We start from the raw sequence: 13,282 nt of genomic DNA, 5'->3' as shown, positions 1-13,282 counted from the left end.
AGACGACGTGCCGTCCGGCATTAAGGGACTTCCCCCTAAGTAGGTATATCTTCGAATATAAAATTCTATAATGGCGATCTGATTACATATTATTGCTGTCTTCCTTGTGTAATTAGAGTACCAGTGACATTGTAGGTAATATAATTTATAATTGCTAAACTACTTGCAATTGTTTTTAAATCATAGTTCTTACAATATACAAATTATTTGTAATGACAAAGATACATTTAAAATGACATTACGAAGTATTATTACAAATCTATTATGGCAAATGGTAATATATAGCTTAGAAACACCTTATGGATGGTATAGAAAGGATCGCAATCTCTTATGGCAGAATTGTTGTAAAAGTGACCGCGTTAAGCTTTAAATAATAGTTCCTAATATATTTGTATAGATTATAAATATTATAATTAAGTGTATCAAGGATGACTCACGTTAGAGGGCCGTGTCCGGGCCGGAGCTTCCGGCGCTTCGTTTTCTATGGAAAGCATCAGATCACGTGATGCTATCATGTCATAGAAAAGTAATCGCCGGCAGCTCCGGCCCGGACACGGCCCGGTCTAACGTGAGTCATCCTTAATGATTATTAATTATATTTCTAAACAAACAATTACATAATTAGTATAATTACACGATGTAATTATTAGTCAAACCCGTTGGTTATTACGACCAATATTCGACTTAAAATAACGTGAGGGACCCGCTTTAATATATTTAATATGTCTTTCATTCTCTAAGAGGATGAAAATAGGGATACAAGTTTATAAAGAGTTTTTGCGAGAAATATGTGTCGTTTCCAAGCAAAACGTCCCACTTTGTCTGTTGCCTTATGGACGCTTTAACAGAGTATTCGTATTAAGATACAAGCAAATCTTGTCCTTATGGTAAGCGACAAAGTGAGACCTTAGATTTAAGATTAGATCCTAAGTATGCATGTAATATTGCTATGCCCCCACGGGGTCCATGTGAAACTACCAAGAATTTGTAATATGTTGTAATATGTTGTAACCATGGTTGCAATAAATAATAATATGGCCACTAGACTCATATTTATAGCGGGTATAGACTAATTTTCACATAAAACCATGACAAGAATCCCTTATAGGGATAAGCTCGCCTTTGTACCTAAATTTATATGAATTTCATGTTAACAATTTTTGTTTTGTACAATAAAGTGATTTACTACTACTACAAGATCTTATATTAGCGAATTTATCTTCGGGATAATAGATAATGTTGGTATGAAAGCGGCAGATAAATTAAATTATTTGATTTATCTATCATTCATCAACGTATTAATGAATTGCTATCTTATCTGTTACTAGCGAAGTAGCGACCCGCCCGGCTTCGCACGGGTAGTTTAATTAATTTAACTACTGAAAAAAATTACGCTGGTTAAAAAGCAGAATGGGGAAAAATGCGAATGGAACAAAAGCTATTGGGAACAAAATTTTAGGGTAGCTAATCTAAACAGTGCACGGGTAGTTCAAACTAATTTACACAAAATCTTTACAAATTATACATATAAACCTTCCTCTTGAATCACTATCTATTAAAAGAAACCGCATCAAAATCCGTTACGTAGTTTTAAAGATCTAAGCATATATAGGGATATACGGACAGACAGCGGAAAGCGCCTTTGTTTTTTACTATGTAGTGAAGGCGAGGTAGGCGAAGAGTCCATTAAAAAAACTAAATCACGACTGAGGATGTCAATTTTACGAACATTACAAAAACCGGTCAAGTGCGAGTCGGACTCGCGCACGAAGGGTTCCTTACAATTACGCAAAAAACGGCAAAAAAATCACGTTTGTTGTATGGGAGCCCCACTTAAATATTTATAATTTATATTCTGTTTTTAATATTTGTTGTTATAGCGGCAACAGAAATATATCATCTGTGAAAATTTCAACTCTCTATCTATCACGGTTCATGAGATACAGCCTGGTGACAGACGGACAGACAGACAGACGGACAGCGGAGTCTTAAATAGGATCCCGTTTATACCCTTTGGGTACGGAACCCTAAAAATGTCATTTTTAATCATGATTACAAAATGCCTTTCTTTACTGTATATCATACGATTAAATAAATTGAATAAATCTGATCACAACACACACTAAAGGGTGACTCACGTTAGACCGGGCCGTGTCCGGGCCGGAGCTTCCGGCGCTTCGTTTTCTATGGAAAGCATCACGTGATCACCTGTCATGTCATAGAAAAGTAAGCGCCGGAAGCTCCGGCCCGGACACGGCCCGGTCTAACGTGAGTCATCCTTAATACTTTGACAATATGTAGAGTCGCATACAGCCGAATTTTACCTTCCGAAACAAACGGAGTTTTGTTCTCATTGTAAAACTGCGTGTAGGATTGTAATGAAACTGCACATACAATGATATGAGGTATATCTAGGTCTGTAATCAGTTTAAATAGCTCTCTAATATATAAAACAAACGAAATAGAGCAAAAACAAGTTTTGTATGAAAAACTTAAATTCGCTGTATTTTTGATACTATTGTATCTGAAGCTATATGAACTAATTACAGACCTAGATATACCTTATCCTATTGTAAGCACAAAGTTTCAGACATGGAGACTATATAAAGGAGCCAAATCTCTATGTATGAAAAGTGTGCATCAAAAAACAGTAATTAGGCGGCGCCACTATACACCGAAATACTACCAAAAACAACCTACGTAATTTGGTCGGGTTATTTGTTGCCTTATATGGTTCATGTTATACTCATGTCCCAGAGCCTAACTAGCGCCACCGGAGAGATTAGGAACTATTATTTAAAGCTGAAAGCGGTCACTTTTGCAACAATTCTGCCATAAGAGATTGGCATCCTTTCTATACCATCCATAGTTTCAGAGCAATCTAACTAGTCATTTTAAAATGAGAGCGGAACTACGTTTGTATGAAGAACTGTTCGCTCCGATATACCTAATACTGTATTTATCTGTATTTTTATCCTCATAAGGCCAATTCTATTCATAGATCATAGTTAACGACCTAGTTGTAATTATAGCAACGTGAGCTACATAGTAACACTGCGTAGTTGTTGCAATTAGTTTGAAGACCCAAAATATACTACATATTTCAGAACACCGATGAGCTTAATTTGATGATTTAAGACCTGAAATAACTCTTCATTGTTCTATTTTCATACTAGTGCGTGGGTTGAAGGCAATATAAATGTTTCCTGTATTTAAAATATTAAATACATTATTTCATACCATGCACGAAATAAAGCACCAGCAAAATATTACAAAAACCTAGACCGCAGTTATTTTCAGACAATTTCAATTTAATAAATCCGAAAGAACTATTAAGCATAGGTGACTTGACCGTGACGTCATTGTTCTGTTTTTTTTTCCATATATAGTTTGTCAAAGTACTGTCTTATTTCAAACATAGACAGAGAGAATCATACCTACTATCTTTGTCTTACACTAGTACTAGTACCCGAAAGAATAGGATGACTTTAGTTTTTTTTGTTCTGATTTACTTACAATTTAATTTGACCAACTATAGATTCCATAGTGGCTAATCATTTTTTGACAGTTTGAAAAAAGAAACTGATTTGCCTAGTCAGTCAACTACCGTATTCAATATTTTTTCTCGCTAAATTTTACTTTGATTGAAATATTAAAGTTTCTAAAGCAACCTTCCATAATTTCAGGAAAAATCCCAGTAATATCAAAGAACCCAGAGTCACAGAAGCGACTGGCGAATGTACAGTCAGCCCCGATGCTACAGTCTGTACACTCAGACGAGATTCAATACATAGACGGCTGTACCAAGAGCGAAGCTGCAGAGAAACTGGGGAACCATGATGAGAAACCAATGTAAGTATAGTCTTACCACGTCTTACAATTTTTTTTTGTACATGAAGAACATGCCTCTATTAATTTTATTTAGGACACAAAATAACTTCCAAACTTAAAAATCATTTGCTTACAAACTTAATATACCTATAAATAAAACAGAATTAAATAACTTACCTATAAAACTTAAAAACTAAATCTAAAAATATATTTGTTTTACAATTTAAATAATAAAATGGAGAAGTGTTTTCTACACACCAGCTCCTAAATGCTCTCTTTATTCCTAAAAAAATTGATGATAAAGTTGCATTTTATCCCAAAGAGTGGCAAAGTAATTTCATGCAAATTTTGATTTCTCGTGTTGGCTGGTAGAATTTTTAAATGATGATTTAGAATGATAAATAATTTTATTGAACATAATACGCAATAATGAATAAAAAGATACTTCTTTTTTATTTCAGTTCTTCCCGACCATCGCAGGTATGTACAAGATGCTACAAGTCTTCAAAGTAACACTAGATTTACCTTTTTTTATAGAGGGGGAATGCGTTACGCATACCACCCAGGCTCAGGGACGGGCCTGGGATGGTTATGTGGGACTCCCATACAGGCTAATGAGACCCATGGTTCCGGATGAATTGCTTAGTATTTTTTTTGTGAAATAGGAGGCAAACGAGCAGACGGATCGCCTGATGGTAAGCGATTACCGCCGCCCATGGACACCCGCAACACCAGAGGGGTTGAAAGTGCGTTGCCGGCCTTTAAGATGGGAGTACCCTCTTTTCTTTAAGGTTTGAAGGTCATATCGGTCCGGAAATACCGCAGGCGACGGTTCATTCCACAGTTTAGCTGTGCGAGGCAGGAAGTTTCTAGAGAAACGCACAGTTGAGGACTGCCAACCATCTAGTATACATTTTATATGAATATTCTTTCTCTTACCCCCTATAACACGTCTATAACTACTTGTCTTGTATATACTATGTCTATGATGTCCTATAATATTTATTTATTTATTTATATATGTGTCGCTAGATGGCGCGCGGCCGACACTACGTGAAGATGACAATTCTTCTCGGCTGCTGGGTGTTTTTCACTGCTTGCTTTATGATGTATAATGAGAAGAAGGAAAACGTCAGCATAACTGCGGTGGTGCCTGGAGAAATTAAAGGTAACAAGGCGAACATCGCATATTTCCTTCTTTATTGTCTTGTAACATTTAGACTGGGATAGAAGAGAGTCGATTTTTGAAAAGCCTAATATTATGAAGTTTGTAGGAATCTTGTGTGAAGTGTTTACTTTGATCTTATCTCTGCAACTTTGATACTTATAATATAATTATGAAAAAGAGAAAGTGTGAATAAAATACCCACAAGGGCCTGACACTCTTTGATAGAGAAAGATAGTCTTATTGCGATTCCTATAAGAGGAAAGAGAAAATAGTGCCATGCTTTGTCCTTATCACCGACCGGGTTTTTTTTCATGGTCGGGTTATGGCAGCATAGGTATAGGAGGCGATGGCGAAATACTGAAATTTATAAGAGTGAAAGAGAAAAAGGATTATGCTGCCATACATGAAACTGTCAATACATGAATATGTCTTTCTCTTACCCCTGGTCGCTCGGTTTCATGTCTATAACTACTTGTATATACTATGTCTATGAATACTCATGAGCTGCTTTTTCCAGAGTTCCCTATGCCGATAGACAAAGCAGAGTCAATACTTTTGAAACTAACGGGACCGTTCATGTCCAAAAATGATGAAAGACGGTTGAATTCCACTGCGTTACTGGACCATCAGAAACTTGATGTGTGGTTGGAAGCAGAAAATAACAATGTCACTGAGGTAACAATTAATGATTTATAATTATATAGCTTAGGGTCAATTTTAAAATAAACATAGAGTTAAACTAAGAAAAGTCTGCAACGATTTTGATAGCATACGCAGTGCAAGTGTTATTTATACGTCATAATTTCATAGAAGTTTGACGTTTAAAATAACACTCGCACTGCGTGTGCTATCAAAATCATTGCACAATTATCTTGGTCTAACTATCATCATCAGACGAGATTTCGCTCGCGTCTCCCAAACACCATCCGTAAAAGCGGTATAATAATTCAATGTTTTTAAGAATAATAATAATTGCATCAATAAATTGCTCTGATATTTAGATTAAGGCAATATTTGTAATACTTGACAATTTAAAAGTGTTTGTATTTTGACTTTGACTTTGACTTTGACTTTGACTTATAAGTAAAAAAAATCGTGTTTTTAAATTGACAACTAATATGAGTGGTAATATGCCTATGCAGCTCCGTATGTAACTTATATCAAGGAGAATTTAGTGTACCTATATAGGCTTATTGTCAATTTGTCAGTTTTTTCCTGATTTTCCGAGGTACGTTTTTTTTCTTCGACGACTTATCTTATACGGAGTTACATATATCTTTGCTTATACCTTAACACTGGTTTTCAAAAGTAATAGACCAGTTTTCGCAAAACTATGGATGGTATAGAAAGGATGCCAATCTCTTAAGGCAGAATTGTTGCAAAAGGGATCGCTTTTAGCTTTAAATAATAGTTCCTAATCTCTCCGGTGGCGCTAGTTAGGCTCTGGGACATAAGGCAATAAATAACCCGACCAAATTACGTAGGTTGTTTTTGGTAGTATTTCGGTGTATGGTGGTGCCGTTTTTTGATGGACATTTTTCATACATAGAGATTTGGCTCCTTTATATAGTCTCCATGCGCAAAACAATGGCTCCGCACAGCGCCATCTTCTTTTAGCTGTCATACGCGGTTCACGAATTTTCTCAATTTCCTACAATCAAAAATTGTTATAATATAAAATTATATTAATTATATTTGGATTATAATATAAAATTGTTTATTTCAGTCTGGCAAGCCAAATTACCAGTAGGAAAATGCGGTAAATCTGAAATTTGTATTAGGGGTGAAGGGTCGGTCTCACATACAAATATTACGCCATTTTCTACTGAAAAAGTGGTTTGGTGGACTTTAATAACCGAATTATCCTTATATTCACAGGCCTCAGAAACCTGGTCCATCCCCCTCCACAACTCCACCCACCAACGCTCGCGCACCCTCCACTTCAACTGTTCGCATTGCGCGCTGCGTGTGCGCACTGACGCGCGCGCTGCCGTTGCGTTCACGTTCAGCTACATGAAAAACCCGGTAGATGACACTACTGGCGTCATCTATGCTTTGGTGTTGCTGCTAGGCCTGTATATATTGATTATTTTTGAGGTGCGTTGGCAAGAACTTTGAAATAATTATTTGTTTTACAAGGGCGCCAAGTTGCTGTTTAACCCCTCAGAGCTAATATTGATACCCGAGCAAATGAAAGATTCCAAAACTGGAATTTTGAGCGTTGCGAGGGTTAAACCAACTTTGCTACCGAGTGAAACACAAACTTTTTTACAACACCAACGCGAGGAAAGTATTAATTTAGGTACAATAAATAAATATTATACAAATTATGCATCAAATCCAAGCGACCAGGAAAATTCTGCAACGATTTTGATAGCACAAGCGGTGAAAGTGTTACGTCATAATTTCATACAAGTTCGTTGCGCTGCGTGTGCTATCAAAATCGTTGCATACTTTTCTTTGTCTAACTCTATCAATTTTATCATTCAATGGGGTTGGCAACTGTCAAAGGTTTCCATAGATGGCGCCATCATAGCTTGCCCCTTTTTCTATGAGATTTGGCTTAAAGGGCCGGCATCCAAGGCATAAAGTTCCATTAAAAAAACAAAAATTTGACACATTTCTAGGAATTGGCAGGGCAAGCTATGCTGGCGCCATCTGCTAAATACTTCTACCGGCCTACCCCATTAAAAGTCACTTCTACCAACCAACCAATGAGGAAATAACTCAAAATTTGCATCAATTACTCTTGTGGATAAAAAAATCTCATCAGTTTTTGATAAATTAGAGACTTCACGAGCTGGTGTCGTGAAAATAAAGTTGATGTTGATGCCTTAGGTATTTCTAGACCATGGTGCCTCTGATTATAATTATTCGTGAGATTTTGATGCTCCCCTAGACGTTATACTCTAAGTAACTGCTAAATATTTTTTGGCTAATCCAGCTCCATCTCTTTCAGATAATAAACCGCACGATGGCAGCAGTACTAGTTTCAACCATGTCCCTAGCTGCCTTAGCTATGGTGGGCGAGCGGCCGACCGTTCCAGAGATAGTCTCTTGGCTGGACATTGAGACGCTACTCCTGCTGTTCAGCATGATGCTGCTGGTAGCCATCATGGCTGAGACTGGCGTGTTTGACTTCCTTGCTGTTTTTACTTTCGAAGTAAGTATACATTTTCGACGACCGGTCTGGCCTAGTGGGTAGTGACCCTGCCTGTGAAGCCGATGGTCCTGGGTTCGAATCCCGGTAAGGGCATTTATTTGGGTGATGAGCACAGATATTTGCTCCTGAGTCATGGGTGTTTTCTATGTATTTAAGTATTTATATATTATATATATATCGTTGTCTGAGTGCCCATAACACAAGCCTCCTTGGGCTTACCGTGGGACTTAGTCAATCTGTGTAAGAATGTCCTATAATATTTATTTATTTATTATTTATTTATTTATTTTAGAACAAGTTTGTTAGGCCATCTTGAGATAATGGAAGATCGCAATATGAAATGAGCTTAGATTACCACCAGGTATGTATGTATAAACTCTTTATTGTACAAAACACAAATATGGCACAGGATAGACAGTACAAAGGCGAAGTTACCAGGTCACCGGCTTCCACGCAAAGCGCAGGTTCGACCACATATGGAGTACTGTTCTCATAAATGAATAAATGATCTGAAATCTGAAATCTTTAATCTTTGGTCTGGAGCACCGAAATACCAACTTCTTTCACTTAACTCCATCCAACGTCGGGCAGTTCGTATTGTGATCCCGATCTCACAGTCGGTTTGGAACCTCTCAGCCTTCGGAGGGACGTTGGCTCTCTGTGCCTGTTATGCCTTCTGTACAATGGGGAATGTTCTAAAGAACTTTTTTATTGGTGCCACCGTCGCTTTTTTACTACCGCACCGCCCGCCTAAGAAACAAAGCTCATCCTCACTTCCTTGACACGTGGCAAACCAAGAACAAATGGGCATCTCGCTCGTTTTTGCCCAGAACGTGCAAGTTGTGGAATGAGCTACCTTCTGAGGTGTTTCCCTTGCGTTATGTTATGACTTGGGGTTCTTCAAGAAGCAGGTATTCAGGGTTAGAGTTTTCAAAGGTTGGCAACGCATAAATGGCTCCTCTAATGTTGCTTATGTCTGACTACTTCCCACCAGGCGGCTTTTGCTACTACATTTTTACTGCTGGACACAAAGACATAGTGTTTGTGTTGGCAGCAAAGATTTATTGTTTATTTTGATTTCAGGTGACGAAAGGTAACCTATGGCCGTTGATATACCTGCTGTGCGGGATCACCGCAGTGGTTTCCACGTTTCTCGACAATGTGACTACAGTTCTGCTGATGTCTCCAGTTACTATTAGGTAAGATGGTTACCCGGTATTACTACACATAAGATCTATGTATATGTGACGTTTTCAACCAAAAGGTACCACATTGTCACTTGTTGATAAGGTTGATTTCTAATTGAAGCTATATGGACATAGCGCCTTACTGACAAGCGACAATAAGTACCCTTTTGGTTGAAAATGGCACATATGATACATCTACATTACATGACATCTTGAACGAATGTATCAGGATATACACGAGTGATAGTTTCTTTATATCACTAATAATTAAATCAATGACCCTTTTAAAAAGCATAGACATTATACATATTATTGAAAACGTTAACCATCCACCAACGAAACCAACTCAATGAGGGTTAACGCGTATGAATTCGCCGCTAGGGGCGCTAGTGTAGATGGTGGTCTTTTTCATAGTTCGAAATGTCAAATGTCACTTGTCAGTACAGTGACTGACAGCTGTTCTTTAGTCTTTTGGACCACTATCAACAGAGGCGCCTAATTACTTTGTTTTTTGCTCATTAATATTGTTTAAAGTGTAATTTCGATAGCTTATTATACAGTAAACTAATGTGGTAGTGTGCAGTGAATGGAGAATTAATTTTGAAGCGCGTTTAACCACCATCTTGGAGTCAACGGCCGGTAGTCCACGTGCTTCTTGTAAAGTCTAGCTATCGATTTACAAGAGCTAACAAATCACCGTACACTGTCTTGTACAACCGTACAATTTTTGTCGTTTTTAAACCTCTTAATACCTTGATACTGGCGAAATAGTCCCACTGGGCTGAAGCCATAATTTTAAAAGAAGAACAGAGGCGCCAACTGGTGAGCAAAAAAACGATAGCCCTCATTAAACAGAACCTAGACCAACGAGTAGCTACACAGTGAGGAACTGAGGATAGAATTTAGAAGATAGTACCTACTTGTTTGTACATTTTGTTTGTATCGCCGTGTCTTCCAAATAGACGAACCGATTTCAATTTAGTTTTTGTTTCAAGTGCCGGTCAAGGGTATTCTCAACTATGATTATGTAGGTATTTTTTTTTTTAGATTATGTGAAGTTATGGACCTCGACCCAGTACCAATTCTGATGCTCATGGCCATATACAGCAACATCGGTGGCACAGCGACCCCCGTGGGAGACCCACCATGCGTCATCGTGGCTTCCAATAAGCACGTCATAGAAGCTGTAAGTTTATAATCATAATCATAATCATAATCATAATCGTTTATTGCAACCATGGTCATGGTCATGTCATAGTATTACAAGGTGTTGATTATTTTATTAGAAAGTACATACATGGACCCTACTAGGGCGTGGCAACATTTTTAAAAACCTTAATTAATCTAAAACTAAGTTGACATAAGACAAAGATAGAATATAAAAATGTAATGTAACATATTGAACAAATCACAAAAATTTATCAGGTTTGTTTTGAGGATCAAATTTAATATGGCAACACATCGTGACGTCACCATGTAACGTCGCTTTTGCTTAGAAGCCGTTTCGATGTATGGAAAAACAAAGAAATTTGGATCTACCTTAGATACATACATACATTGAACATCCTGCCAGTGCATGATAAAGTTAAGTACTTAATAGCAACTGATCATGAAATAAAACTATGAAAACGGATTATATCGCGTATATTGAATTTATAATACATCCCGACGTTTCGAACTCTTTACAGCGAACGCGAACGGACGGCGAACGGATTATACGCGATATAATCCGTTTTCATAGTTTTATTTCATGAGCAACTGATCAATTTAAAAATCCCGAATTCAAAACTCCGCGAGTATACACCCGAGCGTCGAGGGGGTTAAAACGTCGTAAATACGTGGAACCAACCGCTAGCAACTACTATGGTAAAAGGACGCGAAAGTATATCACACCGCGAATAATGAACAATTTATCAATAGAAGACGAGTGTGCTAGTAAAAACATCTTTAAATCAAAAATTAAGAAGTTGCTATTGGGTACAACGCATGACTAAATATATAAGATAGGTAAATATTGTATATAAATAAATATCCTTCATTGCACCAAAATCATACATTTTACATACATGTAAAACTACAAATAAATTCTTAAAGAATAACAACAACATATATACCTTGGACTAACGCTTGATAGGGAACTTAACTTCCGGCAACATATCACTACCACATGTTTGAAGTCGAGCAAAACACTCGGATTTATCATGAGGATGGCATACCAGTTTCCTAATCCGAATGTTGCCATAAGGCTTTACAATGCATACGTTCGCAGCAGACTGGAATTTGGCGCTATAGTTTGGGATCCCCACGAAGCAAAATATATCCTAAGTATAGAGAAAATACAGCGCAAATTTGCTAGGTTTATATACAGGCGTAAATATGGGTACTACCCCTATATGTATCCGTCACTATTTGTTACGGCTATGGTCGGATTGGACACTCTGGAATTGAGAAGGAAGTTGTTGCTCATAGTGCACTACTATCAGCTTCTAAATAATAGAGTTGACAATCCGAGTGTGCTAGGGCAGATAGGATTGCACGTCCCCGTTCTGAGGCGCGGAGGTGGCGCAGCAGTGGAACCGCGGCGACGCCCGCACCCGTTTGCGAGGAGCGTTGCGCGCACTCGACGGGGTGGTAACGCTCCCACGCGGAGAGCACTTTTGCTGCTGAACAAATTGTACGCGCAGGTTGCTGATACAGATATATTCCACGATAGTATAGATGTTTTCGTGAGACGTGTTGGGCTGTGTCTTGGCAATTGTAACGCAATATAGGTGGGCAATTAAAATTAATTTTAATTTGATTTGATTTATACATGTGTAATTTTAATATGATTGATTTATAAGATGAGTGATTTATATATACTTGATAATTTTAGGAATAAGGTTTAATGTGCAATTTGAATTATTTATAATGTAATTTAATCATATGACTGAGTACAATTGGTAGTTTAAGAAATGATTTAAATTATAGTTTGACATGTAAATTAATATAATGTAATATAATGTAATTTAATAATATGATTTATTGTAGTATGTAAGTGCTTTGGTTTAGAACTGTAAACTTGCATATTTGGAAATAAAATAATAATAACTTACACTTTGTTAATGTAATATAAAAGTATTAACCTTAGTAATATAAGTTAATCATTAAATTTAGATTAAGGTACTAACATTGAAAATGAGTGCACCATTTCGCCGTTAAACGCAAGTTTGGCGAAACTTGTATAAGTTTAAAATGTGTTATACTTTTTTTGAAAATAAATTGAAAAAAAATTAAATAAAAAAAAAAACATACATACATATTATAGGACATTCTTACTTACACAGATTGACTAAGTCCCACGGTAAGCCCAAGGAGGCTTGTGTTATGGGCACTCAGACGACGATATATATAATATATAAATACTTAAATACATAGAAAACACCCATGACTCAGGAGCAAATATCTGTGCTCATCACACAAATAAATGCCCTTACCGGGATTCGAACCCAGGACCATCGGCTTCACAGGCAGGGTCACTACCCACTTGGCCAGACCGGTCGTCAAGATATGTAGATAGATCGATAAAAACTTTATTCATTTACACAACATACATGGTACATAGATGACTTACCTTAACTACTATTTGTAGCATAGGCATAGCATAGAATAGACGGGGACAGGTAAACTGCCAGTGAAAAGTCCGAAAATCAAACTGAACACGCAAAAAAAATTTGAAGACCTAGTGGCCGAACCTAACATCATAAGGGAGACTAAAGGATGACTCACGTTAAACCGGGCCATGACCGGGCCGGAGCTTCCGGCGCTTCGTTTTCTATGGAAAGCATCACGTGATCACCTGTCATGTCGTAGAAAAGTAAGCGCCGGAAGGTCCGGCCCGGTCAACGCCCGGTCTAACGTGAGTCATCCTTTAGGGTCAGTTGCACCAACCAC

General features: G+C 37.4%; 1 protein-coding gene across 1 annotated transcript in view; it reads left to right on the top strand.

The window, feature by feature from the left end:
- Positions 1-13,282, top strand: part of LOC134753645 (P protein-like) — a 46,249-nt gene that overhangs the window by 15,659 nt on the left and 17,308 nt on the right. The window contains exons 3-10 of the mRNA XM_063689583.1: positions 3,687-3,852; positions 4,293-4,311; positions 4,864-4,999; positions 5,517-5,674; positions 6,878-7,096; positions 7,959-8,162; positions 9,246-9,361; positions 10,397-10,535. Coding sequence (XP_063545653.1) covers positions 3,687-3,852; positions 4,293-4,311; positions 4,864-4,999; positions 5,517-5,674; positions 6,878-7,096; positions 7,959-8,162; positions 9,246-9,361; positions 10,397-10,535 — 1,157 coding nt within the window. The remainder of the gene's footprint in view (positions 1-3,686; positions 3,853-4,292; positions 4,312-4,863; positions 5,000-5,516; positions 5,675-6,877; positions 7,097-7,958; positions 8,163-9,245; positions 9,362-10,396; positions 10,536-13,282) is intronic.

The sequence above is a fragment of the Cydia strobilella genome, chromosome 27 (assembly GCF_947568885.1).
Source record: "Cydia strobilella chromosome 27, ilCydStro3.1, whole genome shotgun sequence".
In the NCBI taxonomy this organism is placed as follows: Eukaryota; Metazoa; Arthropoda; class Insecta; order Lepidoptera; family Tortricidae; genus Cydia; species Cydia strobilella.
Note: the sequence above shows the minus strand (reverse complement) of the source record. Positions and strands in the feature narration are given on the sequence as shown.